Genomic DNA, 17,421 nt, shown 5'->3' with positions numbered 1-17,421 from the left:
ATTTTTCAGCACACAAACACCAAAGGGAGAAACTCAAATTCTAATTATTGCTATGGCAGAAGATTGAAGTAACAGAATTGTAGACAAGGCTCAGTGTATTTTTTGATTGTACAAAGATTTCCTCAGGCCCAAATCTTGAAGACTTCTGCTGGTGGTGTGAAGTGTAGTCACTCACTAAGCGTATTTCAGGGACAATCTCTAAGAATTGTTCAGGGACCGTTAACAACTCTTCTTATGTTTCTAAGAGCTCTGCATTAACATTCCTGGAAAATGAATGCAAGACACATTCTTATGAGTTAGTCATTAAACCACAGAATTAAATTCAACTTGCTAGGCTGTTTTTCCTTCTCTTAAATAAACTCATAGTGTATGAAGAGTGGTTAAATAAAGGTTTTTAAGGTAGCTTTTTCCATCAACAGATGATGATTATTTTCCTTAACTAACGAGGTTCAGCTTCAGTATTAAGACACATCTTACAGTTGAAGAAACTTTATTTTTCAGATTTCAATTCTGACAGCACTAGTTAGAGTACTAAATAATACTAAAGAGTATTAAACATCTCTGGAATTTTATGGATTTTTCTAAAGGTAAAAAACTTCTAAGATCCAGATTTTCAACTCTAAAAATGAGAACACCTACTACTCAACCAGTTTGCTCGAGGCCTTATCCCTTATTTCAGTTGCAAGGGACCTGCAGTGATCATCCAGAACAACTGCCTGGCCAAGGGCTGAAGTGTCTTCTTTAGGGGCTCTTAAACAGTGACATGCTTGGGGCATAAGCCCCTCTCTGGGAACCCTGTTCCAGTGTTTGAGCACTCTCTCTGTAAAAGAATGCTTCCTAAAAAAGAACCATTCGCATGCAACCTTTTGCTGGACACCAGGGAGAAAAGCTCAGCATCTCCTTGTGCCCTTCCCCTCCTCAGGAAGCTGCAGAGAGCAGTGAGGTCACCCCAGATTCCTTTTCTCCAAGCTAGACAAGCCACGTGGTTTGGGCTTTTTAGGAGCAGAGTAATTTATCAAAAAGAGACCATGGCCTTTACAACCAATGAATATAACTTAAAATTGGGGTAGAAAATAGATCATTAAGAGGTAAAAGGATAGCCTGGATAATTTAGTTAGGAAAGGAATTGTTTTCATGAGTGATTTCTTTGCTTTGTGTGCATCATTTGTTCTGCTGGGTCCCCATGGTAAGTATGGTCAGGACTGCTAAGGATTTTTCAGTAGTATGTGCAATTTAGTGAATTCTAAATAATAAATTATAGTGAGGTATATTTAGTGAATACATTTCAGTTTCTTTTACTTTTCATATGACAGTATTAGAACAATGAACTAAACCAAGAATATTTGCCAGTTTTCTATCAACACAAAATAGTAGATAGCAGGAATTAAATCTTCATCACACTTAAGATATGTTGGAATTTTATGCTTCCTCCACTCTGTAATCAAATCATAATAAATATTTTGTGTTCCTATAGACATTGATTTTGTCACTGATTTTACCATGAACAAGGTCAGTCTTTAGGTGGTATTAGGAAAAGTAGGTTTTTGCTTAGATTTAATGAAAGATCACTTGTGTTTAATCCTTTCTTTAGTGCTTGGCTGATAAAGTGAAGGGAGAAGTGATATTAAATGTTGCCTTTGTAGGCCTTTCACTCATCTTGCTGTGCAGACTTTCTCAAGTTATGTGATTTAGGTTTTATTCTTCAAGCTCTATTTAATTTTCATAAAACTTAACAAAGACTTTTGTCCTTGCCAAGAACATCTTGCTTCACTGTGCTCGTTTTTCTCATCTTTTTTTCTCTAGTACCAGTAAATTCTTAAACTGCTAAAGCTGCTCAAGAGTGACCATCTGTTCAGTTTCTAGTAAAAGGCTTTGTCCTTGTTCTCCCCCTTGAAAAATCTGGAGAAAAGCTTTTCCCTCTCAGTCCTTAGCAAACTCTGAATTCAAACTATACATTTTTTCCTTATTTTTACCTTCAGGTATTCACATTCATATCAGCAAGCACTGGATATATATTTGAAATTAAATTGCCTTAGATTTTATTGTCATAACCATGAAATATGTATTGTCTCCATTACATTGTTATGTATTTTATCCAATCAGCCTACGCTTCTTAGTATAGGGTAATTTTTCATAGTTGAAATATTAATTTATTTAGATTTGGGCACTTTTTGTTCCTCATCTTTGGGAGTTTTTAAAATCCATTTTCCTTTTATTCCCCTTTATTTGTTAAGAGTTAGAGACACAAACATAAAACAGCATCTCTATGGACTTTGCAGAAGTGATGAACAATTCCATATTTCTTGGTATTCTTACTTGTATCTTAAATTGAATCTTAATCTCTGTCAAGATTAAGGAGAGAGAGTTGGTGATTGGCTGTTACTAAATTTGGTGGGGAATATCTGCAAAAACAGCTTTGCATGAAAACTTCTAGTGATCACTTAAAATGTGCGTTAAAAAGGTTGATGCGTGTCAAATTTTCCATTTCTAATGACTTTGTCTTTTCAACTATTATGAACAACCTTCTAAAAAGTCATTGGTTAAAACTGATCTTTCATTTTCAGTTAGACAAGTAAAACTCTTCATTATTAATGAAGAGGTTTTTTTTTTTGCCAGATTTTGAACAGATCTTCTTTAATACAAAGTCTTGAGATGGCAGAAACATTCACATCCACTTCTAGTTGTTGTTTTCTTTTTAGCCAAAGCCCTTCTCAGTTTCTCAACTAAGTATGGACTAGCTGCCTTTTTTAAAATTACTTTTCTGTCCAAAGAAATCAGCTTTAGCTGTGGGATGAAGATCCTTTTCTGTGTTTTTGCTGTTGTAAGCAATGCACTGATCTTTGGCATCTGTGCTTGAAACCTGGGGTCAGAAAAGCTCCAGATGAGTTTACTTAGAGCTAAAACTGTATGGCAAGCATAAAATATTAATATAATCCTTGTTATGAATAATTAAGTTCATTCTCTCATTAATGCTCTTACTTTTTAAAATGGGAAATTTCATTCAGGTTTTATTTTATTTTAGCTACTTCTAACAGTTTGACTGTTGGGTTTTTTCTATGCATATTCAGAAACCAGTCTCTATCAGTATCTTAGGATTTCTTGCCAATACTTGAATTTCTAGCATTGTCTCTAAAAATACCTCTCAGTACTTTGCTCATGTACAAATATAATTTTTTATGCTACTCTAGAGTTTCTTCATAATTTCTTTACAATTTTTATTGGGTATAAGCCTGTTCAGTAGTTTGAAAGTAAACTCTTTGAGACTTCACTTAACGTTGTAGAAGTATTTAAAATTGGAATACATTGCAAATAAAGACTACTCAAATGTACAGTTAAAGCTTCTTAAAGATTTTCTATTTGTAAAAATGCTTCTTCTCAAAGTTTTAGGATAATAAATTTCTGCTAATAAGACATAACAGTAAATGTAGGCCTCCGTATTCCAGGGTATAGAACAAATGCTGTTTTCCTGCACATACCAACACATTTGTTGATAATTCAGATTTATTGACTTTACAAAGCCTGTGTTCAGTTATTCTGTGTAATAAGATGTTTTAGTGAACAGCTGCTTGGTTTTTGCATGGAGTAGCTTTCTTGGGTAAAGTTCTTCCTGCACAGAGTCTGAGCAAATGAACTCTTTTGGACAAATAAAAGAGATCTCAGTATTCAAGTTTCATGCTTGATTTTCACACAAATATAAAGACATTCCTGTAGAAAGATGTGCACTGCTGTTGGGTTCTTATAGATGGAGAACAGCAGAATTACAGCCTGAGGACCGAGTGTGCCCCATTCTGGACTGGGAAGATACCTTTTTTTTAAGAAACCTGTTTTTCTCTGTGAAGGCTGACATTATGTAAATTACTATGATACTTCTCAAGCACAGAAGAATTGATAAAAATCCATTTGAGGTACAAAGAAACGTTCTTCCAAATGCTTACTTAAAAAGTGAATAATACACAAGTTCTTTTCTTTTGTTTTTTAGATTCATCAGATGGAAGTCTAAAAGCTTCTACGTATCATGGGACAATAGATGTTTATGTCAGTCAATTAAGAAAAGTGGATCTGAAATCCCAGAAAGGTTAGCAAACTAAATAATTTTTTTTTTTTGTGGCAGATTTTGATGTAAAAGAAAAGGAGATAAGGGTTTGTTTTGGGGCTTTTTTATCTATCTGTAAAAAATAGTTTGTGATTGTTCGTTATTTACTTTTTTTTTGCATTATTATTGGAAGATACCTATAAATACTTAAAATACAATAATCTCTGTAAGGGACAAGAATATTTAAGATGGATTATAAGCGTTTGTGTTTTTCAATGTTTTTTTTTTTTTCCTGGTAATATATGCAGCAGAATTTCTGCAGAGCTGACTCAGGTTACAGTGTTCCTTTGCCTTGAGCACAGTTTTCTCCATGATGCTGTGTGTTCAGTGATAACTGGCACACATCCATTTTTTCCTTCCTGACTGAAATGTCCTACTATGAAAATTTGAAGGCAGAAAAACAAAGATGGGAGAGCCTTGCATTACCATTTTTCCTTCATTTTCTCTCCGGCTTACTCATTAAAATTTCTCTTCTTAGATAAAAGTTCACACCTAAAGTTGAATTCATAGTTTTGACATTCTGAAAATATGATACTGTAAAGTACAGAGCCCTGAATACATCTTGTTCATTCTAGTTTGGGAAAAAAAAACGCAAAACACCAAAAAGCACAAAATACAAAAAAATCCAAAACACGCCAAAACACACTAGAGCATTTTTATTCATGACTTTAATGTCATATCAGGCACTTCAGGTGGTTTTAAATGAACATGGTATTTGGTCCACTTCTGTCTCCTGTGAGACAATGCCTGTGCCCTGTTTAAACCTAATGGTTACTCAAAAGGGAACTGATAGTGTCAATGAATTGAAATAATTTTGCATCTTTCTGTGCAATCTATTTTGGTTTCATTAGTGCAAAGAAATTTATTTTTATATTATTTCTTGTTGCCTTTTGTGTCACTTATTTTGTTAAGTTAATGCCTCTTTGAGCTAGAAGAAAAGAGGAATGTATTTAATAAAAGCTAATTAATGTTCTTCTCAGAATATTTTTTGACATCTCTTCTGGCAGCACAGTTTAGTAAAGGCAAAGTTGAAGTTCTGTTTGTTTACCCTGTAAATTCAGAATAACTGCTGACAGCTGCAGTGTAGAAAAAAGTCCCTTTTGTGATAAATGAGCTGCATGTGTGTTGGTTTTTGTGAGTCATCACTGAGCAACTCTCCAAAGAAGACCTGAAGATGAAGGCCTTTTCCCTTTCTTATTCTAAGGCTTTTGTGTATCCAGCAAAATGCAGACCTAAATTATACTGGAAGTTATTTGTTCATCAGAATTGTCACAGGCAAGTGATTCTGCTGAGTCTAAATTGCTTAGCTAGGGTTGCTTTCTGGTGCTACTTAGCTGTTATTCTTACCATGTTCTGCTTAAGCTTCTGGGATGTGTGTCAAGAAACTGTTTTGTGTTTTTCTAAAGTGAATGTTGCAAATAGAGCTAAAAATAAGGAGCACGTAAAAAAGAAACATATTCTAATTTTTTCATGGTTTTCATCTAATGTATAAGAGAGAGCTTTCAAGCTTTGTGACTGAGTTATTCCAAAGATGACTAATGTGGGCAGGTTGGAGGCCCACTCTCTGCCTTTGGCCTGAGGCATAGATGCACATATTTAGGGGAAGCAGAAGTCAGAATTTCTGGTGATAATCTCAAAGTAGACTTATTCAGGCCACCAAAGCTGTGATTTTGCTACTAGTTTACATTTTAGTGATGTATAGTCTAAAGTGGTTGGTCAGTTTTGAGACTGTGTCTGTTGGAGGATGTGAACAGCTGGCCCTAAGCAGTAAAGCAAAGACAATCACCAGTGTTCACAGTAAGTGAGCAATGTCTCATCCTGCCAGAGGAGCAATTTTTTCGTCATTTGCCATGCAGTGACTGGGTTATTTGTCAAGTCTGATGCTCTGTCCTTGCTCAGGAATGTCAATATGCAACTGGAAGATGAACTTAGAGTCATAATACTTGTGAGATCTATTATATTTACTTCTGTTGATCATTCCTGTAATAAGATCCTCTATCAAAAGACATTGCTAGAAGTGTATATCACTATTTATTTTCATGTCTGTGAAGGAAATACTGTGATACCATTTTCTGTATGTGACATACTCTGTTAATGATAAATGAAGATACCTTCATTTATCCTTTCAGTGACAAAAAAAAAAGAGGTTACTGTTTCTGAAGACTTTTTAAAAAACCTAACCAAGCACAACCAAATGATGATTTGATTCAAGTTAGTGAAATAATGGACTATTTCATGCTTTGATCTCAGGATTAAACTGACTAGCTTTCACTTAAATTTATACCAGGTTCAATTACAGTCAAGGTACCTGCATCTCTCAAAGCCTATTTAGAGCTTTCTGGAAGAAAAGTGGATGTGAGCTCAGAGATCAAGTTAAAAGAAACACAGAGTGCCTCTGAAGATGATCATGTGACTCTAAGTGGTAAGGCTTACTAATCTTGGCTTCCAATGAATGTCTGTCTGGCCTAAGTCAAAGGCATCCACATTTCTTTATTAGTTTATTGTCCTTGGCGGCTGCTTGTTTAATCTGCTTCACATTCAGATGTTTGCTTGTGCTGTTGTACTCCCCATGTTACTGGATGACTTAAAAATTTTATTTGGTAAATGACTTGTGAATGTAATCAACTTCTTCTAACAAAAGTCTTAGAGCCAAATTCCTCCTTAGCGCTAGTCCAGTGAATCTGTGGGAGATAATCCAGAGCTGAATTTGACCCATTGCTTTGTTGGCTTAGAAAGTCACACAGACTTTCCTAGGCAATCTGTGATATTAAAAATATAATTAAAAAAATCTGTCTGTTTCTGAGTCAAAGGGGGAAATAAAAGGGATATATGGCATATTTATAAATGTACAGTAGTGCAGGAGATAGGCTGAGAAATGATGAGTGGGAGATGAGAAAAGCAGAAGAAGCTGGAGCTGGAGGAATAGAGAGAGTACATGGAAAGGTAGCTGAAGTTACTGGAAGTATTCTTGTAAGGAGTTTAAAATTGAACTTAGAATCCCAGGTCTTATTCTTTCCTGCTTTAGAAAACAGTTACACAATTCACTGTCAGGGTGTGCATTTCTCTCCCCCACTCCAGATGTGGCTATCTGGAATTTAAGGCTGTTGCTTTTACCAATTACACAGTTTGCTCTAGAGAAAACATTAACTTAATGTGTCTGAGGGCTCCAGCTTTATGTTTGAACGTGTTATGTCAATGTGACCTGATGTGATAGCAGATTGGGTAAGGCTTTGAGTTTTGCTCTGGTTTTAAGCCTAAGAAAACATGTACAAAAAACTCTTTCTTTTCCTCCCCCATGTAAGATGGTAATCTCAAAGTCAGGAAACATTAGAAGTGTAGTTACATAATTTTAGTATGGAGCCTGCTTATATATCTATTCCATTTAGTAGTGGTTATTAAATATAGTTTCTTTAAAAACCATAATTAGAAGTTTTCAGGCTAGAAATCTGTGGAAGGACCCAAGATTCCAGCAAGACTCTGTGGAATAATCACCTCAGCAGTAAAACGAGACTTCTCAGTGAATGAGGACCACTGGCCAATCAATCATCTTGTACTTTGGCAACATTAAAGATAAGAGTGGTGTTTCAAATATACACAGCTGAATGACTTCTCTGGTTTCACAACCCAGTCAGTGTTTGTGTAGGACAGCCATCACTGAAGCAGATGCAATTTTTCAACCCACTGTTCTGTATGGAAATTATCTTGGTACTTGAGGCCAAAAATTACTCTGATTAATTAATTCTCAAATATACACATCTCAAAGGCACAGAAATCATCAAGAATTATGCAAAGGCAACAGCATTAGGTTAATGATTATCAGTTGTTTAAAGAAGTTAAGGCATTACATAACAAGGGAGATACTTCCTGCTTCCATTTCTCTTTACCTTATGTTGTATTCTTTCTGCGGGCAAAGCACCTGCCCCCTCACTATCAGCAATTGCTTTTTCCTAAGGGTGATATTTGATAATTTTCTTGTATAATTAGATTCAAAAATAATTGAAAATCATTTAATACCATTTTTGTATCCTGAGAACATTATTCACTGTTGAAGTTTCAGGTACAAGGTCTGTAGTTGTCCTGCTGCTGTGACTGAAGAAATGTAAAATAGATAGTGAAGAGGGGTTTTGCCAAGTGGTTAAAAGCTGTATCACAAGAGCATGGCAGTTTAGGAGTTTTATGCTTTTGAGTTCAAAGATTAGTTTGAAAACATGATTTTTCAGAAAATCCAATTCTCGTGTGAATAGCACAGGAACTGTGACCTGTTAAGAAGTTTACTTGCCTCTGGGAATATTTGAAGGCTTTAGAGAAAAGGCTGTCCAGTGGGAAGACAGGGCAGAGTTCTTTGACTTGGGTAAACATGCACTTTGTCCTGCACTTTCCTGCTTTAGGAAAGCCTTCCCTACTGCTTTAGAGCAGTTATCATTTACCCACTTCCACACTGAGAGGGCAGTCAGTACACTACAGTCCCACAAGCCCTCATATCCAGGGTTTTTCCAGATAGCCAAGGAATAGAGTGGGATTTAGTGAAAGCAAAATGATTGAAGTCTTGAGTGAGAGCTCTAGAGACAGAGGGATGAGAGTGTGAAAATGTGTTTTGCTGTTTTAGGAAAAGAAGGGACTTTCCTGCGAAATTGAAACTCTTGCTGAGAAAGGGAGAGAACTAGAGAACAGTGACAGGGAGTTTATTCTTTGAAGCAATTTGCAAAGGCAAGGCATCTATTTCCATTGGCATCAGTAGGTAGTCTTAGAAGTAGTATGTATGGTATAATGTAATGTTACAGAAACAGAGTTCATACTAAGCACTGGTCCAGCTTCCATCAGTGAAAGTGTTTGGCTGTTTGCCTTTAGAATGCTTGAGTAATTACAGTAATTTCTAATTGCAATCATGTCAAGGTGTTCTTTCTTTTCCCTGGCAAGAAGGGAAGCCCTTACTGCTCAATTTCTCCCTTTTTCCTGTCTCCAGGTCTGCCTGTGTTCTTAAACCTTATGCCTATGAGTAATTAGCTATAGGTACTACATGTGGTAAGAGAAAGAGTAGCAGGCTGAAAGGTGTTAAATATTTAAGCAGAAAAGGAGCTTAGGAGACATTATGTCAAAGGAGTTGCAAACATGTTGAAGGTCAAGGTTAAAGTTCATATAATTTTGATTTACATGCTTTTTAGGCCATTTTCCAATAAGTTAAGTTCAAAGTATGGGGATAGGAACAATTTCCTGTGTAGTCCCAAGAGAAGCGATATTTAAATAATATCAGGAAACAGTAGTGTTGCACTAGTGAAAAAACCAGCATATTAACATGATGGTTCTGTAAAACTCAAAATAATCCTTTGGCTTTACATGGCATTAGTAATACTTTGCTGGAATGTGTCCAGTTTTGAGTACTGTGCTTCAAACTGTAGAGTATCTAAAGGAGAACATGTGATCAGTCTTAAAATCATGATTAATGAGAGAAGACTGAAAAGTTGTGGTTTTGTCTCAAAAGAGAAGACAAAGGGAAGAGAAGATGCATTTTTCTAGTATATAAGAAGTTGCTACAGAGTAATAAAGAAATAAATTGTTCTGTCCCCTGGCAATAGGACTGAAAATTATAACTTGACCTTATGGTAAAGGAAAGTTAGTTAAGTAGCAAGGTAAACTTCCTTGTAGCACTTGTCTGGGGAGGCAGTAGGACTATCAGTACTGTACTGCAGGTTGTGAAGACCAGGTGATGTGAGCACCTCAGACCAAATTCACTGCTTCCTCAGGAGAGGCTTTCAGCCCTGTTTTCTCTTGTCTCACGTTGCTGTGACCATCTGCTCCCACCCACTCCACAGTAACACAGGAAGGTTATCAGGCATGTGGGTGGATGGGGACTAAATGAAATGCAGCCACTGGACACACTGCAGCCCCTTGGTTGCCAGCTTGTGTGTTGACCACTGTAAACTTGCTGGAAAAAGTCTTGCAGTCATTCAGAGACTTTTGAGTCGTTGTAGCTAATGGAGTAAATTTCCAAACCTAATTGTCTGGAAAATAAACTATATAAATCTCATCTCTGAGTGGTGCCAGGGACTTGCCTGATTTTTGCATGTTTCTTCATCTCTGTCCCAGTTCTAGTGCCAAGTTCATATCCAGTGGCAACTTTTCACCTGATGCCATCTGCTTGGTGCTGAGTAATCTTTTAACTTTACAGGCACTTCATCTGTTTTGCAGCAGCTGTGTGAGTTTCCATGGTAAAAGTCCCACCATGTCCCACCATGTCCCAGGTGCTCCTCAGAGGCTGTGGATATTTGTCATTGTTATTGTGCCTCCCTGTTTTTACTTTCTCAACTGGCAAACCTCTTTGGTTTTTTTCTGTCTTTATTCAAAGAGCATATGCTTTGGGAGTTATTGTTTTTTCCCAAGTCAAGACATACTTGCTCCCAGTTGTTGTCAGCATGACAACAATTGCAGCAGTTAACAGGGCTTTCAGGTTTTGGTACTAACTCCATCCCAGCTGCAGCACAAGAGCTTTGCTAAGCCACCTGAGAGCAGTGTTCCTCTGAGCCATGCCTCTGGTGACCATGCAGGTAATAGGACTCTCCCATGTTAACTTAGGCCTTCCCTCAGATGTGTATCCAGGACATGGAGAGGAAATCCTCCATTGACTTCTCTAACTCCTTTTCCCCTGTGAAAATGTTCAGGTTCACATTGCCTCTACGTTATGGGTTGATCAAGTATCCAATTATTCCTTTAATACTGCAGAACTTCTTAGCTGGCCTCCCTCTTCCTGTGCCTCTGGAGAGTCAGCCTGTCTGTAATTACCAGATTCCTTTGAAAAGATGGACATTGACACTACTGTCCTGTCTGACTTTTCAGGTTTCTCTTATTAACATGCTTCAGGTCCTCTCATCCTGCCTGGTTCTCCTCATAGATTGTGGTGAGAAGCACCTTTCTCCTTACAGCAGTCAACCCAGGCATTCACTGAAATATTAAAACTTTAACATCTGCCTGATGTTCCCTGCTGGAGCAAAGGAGATCTAGACAGATGTTTCCTGCCATCAGGAATAATTACTTCTCACTGTTCACTCAGTGGTCCCTCATACAGTAGTACTGGGAGAGCAGCCTATGGAATGCTGTGCCCTTCCCTTTAGGATTGCTTTAAGGCCAGTGTGCCAGAGTGGGCTGACTGCCTGAGTTTCTTATACCAAGCACAAAGCTTTATGGATTGGATGTTTAAGAGTCTTCATTATGAGAAATTCTCTATTGTTTACTCCAAGGTAATGTCTGTGTTTTTAGCTGCCTGGAGTTCAAGGGTTGAATACAAACACAGCTGAAGGAGCAGTGAATAACATGAGACAAGCAACGTGCCTTTAAAAGGGAAATAACTGAAAGCTTGTATTTTGTCGGTCTGCTGAAACTTCAGGTTTTATCTGAAGCTTACCAGCTGCCCAAGTGTAGAGCTCCTTCTCCCACTGTGCAGCTGTCTTGGGTTTGTTGCAGTCAGCATTGCAGTTCTGATCCCAGATGTAACACTATCTGCTGTTATGGCCCCCCCTGTTTTGTCTGTTCTCAAGGCACTTCAGAACTTTCCTTCTTTCTTAGAAGCAGTTTTTATTGACTCTTGGCCATTAGAATTGAGTGGGAAGAGCTTTGTTTTATAATGTCCCTCTACACACTGCCCTCTGTGAAGCCTTGATCCTTAAGCAGTATCTTAAAAAAATAAACAAAGACCCAGGTTGTATCTGGAAAAGATTACATTCCTTTGAGTCAAATAGAAAGTTCATCCAACTTTTATTAAACACATTAGATGAGATGCTATCCTACAGATTTTTATTGCTTTCAGCTTGCATTCAACTCAAGCTGTTCACAGCCTTTTGATATATACCACAGCACTAACGCTACCAATGAACAACACTTAAAATATGATCCTCTTCTTGTGTTTTGTGGTATGAAAATAGAGCTCTCAACTTCTCCAGTCTCTAGGAAGACAAGTAAATACACAGTCAATACTTGACTGTATAAAGTTTTGCAAAGTGTTACTTTCCTTTAAACACCACAAGGAGTTCAGTTGGGGTTGGGGGGAACACAACCTTTTCCCTGGGCATTAAATTGAAAAGGTGGCCACACAGCATGATGGTGTATCTGTCTTCTGATCTCGTGCTGCTGTCTTGACTGGTGGGTTTTGAAATTAATCCCCCCCGCCCCTTTCTCAGTCCATGGGGCTGTTTGCTTTTGTGATTTAATCAAGCTAGCAAAGTCTTCCTCAAAATCCACTTATGTTCTCACAGTGTTCAGAGTACCAGCAGTGAGTACAGTTAAGACCCAAGCGATTGTCAAAAGGTTTTCAACTAAACCTTGTTGCTTGATTAGTGCCTCATACCCAGAGCTATTTAAATATCAGAAATAACTTTGAACCTTCTACTAGTGATGGGCTTAATAATCTTAGTATTTGCCTCACAGGCAAATTTCCAGAAGAAGTATAAGGAACAAAACTTTTTCTTTTACATTCACATAGCAAAAACAAAATGTGAAACAGCTCAGACAGTAATGTAGCTTTAAAATGGCTCTTGTAAATTTGTTCCTATGTTCTCTAAACTCTCCTTTAACTTTTTTTGCCAAGATGTAAGCAGTGCATGAAACCATTTACAGCACTGATTCGTGCTTCAGTGTTTGTTTCTTGTACAGAAGTACAAGCCATAGTCACAAAAACATGAGCGAGAGGAGCTGGGACCAAGCACTCCAATATGCACTTTCTGGAAGTGTATCTTTGCTTACATTTATTGTGTCCTCTCTCCCTAGGAGAAAAAGCGGTATTTTTAGTGTTCTACAACTCTGTTACAGGATCAGCTGAAATTTTTCTTTATATTTCTTCGTTGGTTCAATTTCTTATCACCTGAAGGTTGTTTCCTGTTTGAAAACCAGACTGATGAAATGTTTTAAGGGCTATCTATGCTTGAAGGACAGATTCTGTTTTAACTTTCGTTCTGTACTCTCTGATACAATACTATTGAAAATCAGTAATTCAATTTTAATGGATTCCATAACCAACACATGTGTCCAACTTGGTGATTCATCACAGATTTAAGTCTCCAATTAGATAGTGAGTAGGTCTGAGGATTCTGCTTTACTGTAGGAATGATACTGACACTGAGTATGATTGAGACTGCTGCTGTCTGGAGCAATGAGGAATGCAGAAATTGTACTAGGACATCCCCATGGAGACACCTGAAGGCATGTTGTAGTCTAATAACAGGGGACACTGAAGTGACTCTGACATTGTTGGACTTCTCTGAGAGCTCTGTACTTCCAAACCATATCTCAACATATTGTGAATTGCTGTGGGTTTGGCCCATGAACTTAAATGAATCCCACATAGAACTGCTAAAGCACTGAAACGCTATTGAAAAGTTCTGGCACGTAGGCCTGAGTTGTGGAAACCAATGCAGTGATGTCAGTTGGAGTTTTGCCACTGTTTGCTGTGGCCAAAATTTAATTTCAGCTGTGTTACAGGTCAGAGCAGAGCATGTTTGCAAAGTTGGTTCAGAATCTGCTTTGCTGCCATCCTCTTGCTATTCCAGGCTCAAATTAGTTCTAAACTTAGAATTCACACATAATGAACGCTAAAGTAATAATAAATGATATTTTGTGAAGATAAACCAAAGTGAAGGTTGATCTTGTGATAAAGGCACTGATTTGGGACTTTAAGGATCCAAATTTAATTCCCTATATGGACACAAATCTTTTGTATAAATTTGGAAGGTCGCTTATTGTCTCTTGGCCTCAGTTATTTAATTTTTAAATGACACTGAATTGAACTCTCTTTTTTGTTATACAGTGAGCTTTTCAGAGCATGGCTGTGAATACAAAGTTTATGTGAAACACATAAGAAGACATATACCTCAGTGTTGTGGGGGTGGGGTTTAGGCCATTATCATAAGGAAACAGTAATAGTAGCAAAATGTCAGGTTATCTGGACAATGAGGTCTTACTATGCCTCTTTTCAGTGTTTACAATAACAATTTAAAATCTTTGAAATTACTTAGCCAGATTAGTATCTCATGTAGAGTCATGGTTTAACCAGAACTGGCTGTTGAGCACCAGGCAGCCACTCACTCCCCACCAGTGGAATGGGGGAGAGAAGCAGAAAAGTAAAAGTGGGAAAATTAATGGGTTGGGATAAAAAGACTTTGTGATTAAGACAGATGGATAAAGCAAAAGCTGTGCACACAAGCCAAACAAAATAAGGGATCCTTTCACTACTTCCCAGGGCAGGCAGGTGTTCGGCCATCCCCAGGAAAGCAGGGATTTATCTCACATAACAGGTACTGGGTCAGACAAATGTCATAACTCTGAATGTCCCCTGCTCCTCCTTCTGCCAGCTCTGTTACAGAACACAACACCATACAGTTCAGAACATCCCTTTGGTCATTTGGTCCTGGTTCTGTCCCCTCACAGCTTATTGTGTGCCCCCAGCCTCGTCACTGGCAGGGCAGTATTAGAAGCAGAAAAGGCCCTAATGCTGTGAAAAGGCCACTCAGAAATAACAGATTTTGTATATTGTCAGCACTGTTTTCAGCAGAAGTCTAAAACATGGTCCATCCTAGCTACTATAAAAAAAATTAACCCTATTCCAGAGAAAACCAGTACATGTAGGGTTTGTGTGGCAAGGTTTTAGTAGTGGGAGGGGCTCTAGGGATGATTCTGTGAGAAACCTGCGAGAAGCTTCCCCTGTGTCCTACAGAGCCAGCCTGCTCCAAGGTGGACCCACTGCTGGCCAGGGCTGAACCCATCAGTGATGGTGAATAACACAGTTAAAGGAGAAAAACCTTGCTGCACACCAGCAGCTGGAGAGAGGAGTGAAAATATGTGGCAGAAAGAGCCCTGCTGATGTGCAGGCAGTGCAGAAGCAGGGGCAGGAGGTGCTCCAGATGGCAGAGTAGAGATTCCCCTGCAGCCCCTGGAAGGGTGCAGAGATCCCTCTGCAGCTTGTGGAGGACTCTATGCCAGAGCAGGGGAAGAGCATGAGGAATTCTCCTCCTGCAGAGGAAGGAGTGGCAGAGATAATGCATGAGCTGACCAAAACCCTCATTCTTCATTCCCCTGTGCCCCTGGTGGGGAGGAAGTAGAGAAATCAGCAGCTGGAACAAAGGGAGGAGTGAGTGGGATATGTTTTTAAGATTTGGCTTTATTTCTTATTACCCTTCTCTGATTTGATTGGGAATAAATGAAATTAATTCTTTTCCCAAGTCGAGTTTGTTTTCCCTGTGACAGTAACTGGTGACTGAACTCTTCCTGTCCTTATCCTGACCCATGAGCCTCTTATTATATTTTCTCTGGCCGATTCATTTGAGGAATAGAATGCTAGAGTTGCTTTGGGTACCTGAAATCCCACCAGGGTCAAGCCACCATAAGATGTTTCTAAGCTTAGAATAAAAAGTGCAGTACTATATAATAAAAACCACTACTCTATTGTAAAGATGTATTATGGGAAATTAGATTAATGCAAAAAAACTGTACCAAGAAGGAAATGTCAGAAGTCTTTGCTAAAAGTACACAGATTCTACCAAATTAAAGTGCTATAAGTGCTTCCAGGGAGCTTGGAAAAAATGACAATGTGTAGATGAAATATTTACTGTGTGTCAAATTAAACTAAAACAACTCTCTTTTCCAGGTCACATGAATCAAAGGGATGAAACAGACAAATGGATTAAGGCTGACACACAAAATGGCAAAGTGTATCTTAAAAGCCAAAGCTGGATCCAGTCTGTCAAGCTGAAAAGTTCTTAAAGGTGAAAGAAGCCAAAGAGATTAAATCAAGAAACTACAAAGGAACATTTCTGTAAAATTATGAAACTTTTTGGATGATTATTCTTAATATAAAAGAGAAACTATTAAAAATGAGAGCATTTTAACCCAACATTTGCCTGTGACAGTGCTGGTGCTAAACAGTCTGGTTTACTATTAGTGCCTTTTAAGAATGATATGATCTTACATATTCAGAATTTATATGACTTGACCCACTTACTGTATCAGTTTAAAAGCTGATAGCTTTCAAACAAAAGTTTGGAGATGTCATTTAAAAATTAAAAAAAAACATTTTCAACACTTCCAAGGTGACATGCTTTGCAAGCTCTGTTATACTTTCAAATTAAATGTCTCAATACTGTGGGAATTATGCAAAATGCAGAGAATTTTCTTCAACCAAATTGTATCAGGGATAGGAAAAAATCACTTTCAGTGTAGTTCTTATGTGGTCTTCTTATTTGGTGTTTGAACCCTGAGCAGTTTCTGCCTGGGCAAGGGGTACTCTCTGTGTAAAAATATTTCTGTGAAATGGCAGAACTTGCACCGTGTCATCCTGAACCTCTGGTTTGTGGATAGGAATAAGAACTCCAGCTATGTCTACTACTGCTCTTAAAATAAATAAAAGTGAATGGATCTGGCTGATTTCAAGGAGGAACACTTCTCCAACTGGACTTCAGGGGAGAGTCCCCATGAATATTCCCCTGAAGGAAAAGCTGCCATAGAAAGGAAGTGTTGCCCCTGTAAATGAGAACTGGAATCTCTTTGTTTGCAGTGACTCAGACCCCTGTCCTGCAAAGCTGCCAGGCAGCTCTTGGAGGCAGGAAGGCAGAGGAGGGAGGTGAGGGGAGCAGGTAGACCTTGCACAAGGGCAGGCCCAATTTTTGTGGAGGATTCTGTGTTACTGAAATATAAGCACACAGTAAAGTAAGTGGAGCTTTTAAAAGCCTTTCCATACCTCTCTATGGCGCCTTATAAAAGCAGTTGTGAAATTCATGTTTTAAGCTGAAATGTAAGAATCCCTGCCAGCTGAGGAGGTGGTGAGGGGCAGGAGAGAATTCAGACTGTCACCTCAGGCTATAAGTTGTATGTATGTGTATGTATTGTAAGTCATAATGGTAAATTATGAAATTAACTTCTCCTTTGCCATAGGATTCTGCAGGAGGTATAATTGCCCCTGGCTAATGGAATTCAAGAGTCAAAGGCAGCATATCTACTGTAACTCAGGGTGGTTAAAAACTCCACTTCCTGTTTACTGTTGTGTGTACTGTTTGTTGGGGTGAGGTGGGCACTGATGCATATGACAAATTATATGTATTTTTAATATAAACACTAATATATAAAACATTTTTAATAGTATTACTAAAGGCATTACAATATTATTAGACATGAGTTATTATGATACTTTTTAAAGTTACAAAATTATTAAATTATAATGGTTTTGGATATCCAGAAAAATATTTGAAATTATTTCTATGCCCTGCTGCAGCCAAAGTGAAAAAAGCACCTCAAAATTCACACCACGTGAAAATATAAAAACAGTCTAGTAGATCCCTTAAATGGTCCCATTA

At 38.0% G+C, this 17,421-nt stretch overlaps 1 protein-coding gene across 1 annotated transcript in view; it reads left to right on the top strand.

The window, feature by feature from the left end:
* The window catches only part of FAM185A (family with sequence similarity 185 member A), a 42,909-nt gene extending 26,944 nt beyond the window's left edge, over nucleotides 1-15,965 (top strand). The window contains exons 6-8 of the mRNA XM_014868931.2: nucleotides 3,980-4,075; nucleotides 6,381-6,515; nucleotides 15,720-15,965. Coding sequence (XP_014724417.2) covers nucleotides 3,980-4,075; nucleotides 6,381-6,515; nucleotides 15,720-15,835 — 347 coding nt within the window. The 3' untranslated portion in view covers nucleotides 15,836-15,965. The remainder of the gene's footprint in view (nucleotides 1-3,979; nucleotides 4,076-6,380; nucleotides 6,516-15,719) is intronic.
* Nucleotides 15,966-17,421: the final 1,456 nt, after the last annotated feature.

Source organism: Sturnus vulgaris, chromosome 5 (genome assembly GCF_052056855.1).
Source record: "Sturnus vulgaris isolate bStuVul1 chromosome 5, bStuVul1.hap1, whole genome shotgun sequence".
NCBI classification, from domain to species: Eukaryota; Metazoa; Chordata; class Aves; order Passeriformes; family Sturnidae; genus Sturnus; species Sturnus vulgaris.
The sequence above is the reverse complement of the archived record's forward strand: the minus strand, read 5'-3'. Positions and strand labels throughout refer to the sequence as shown.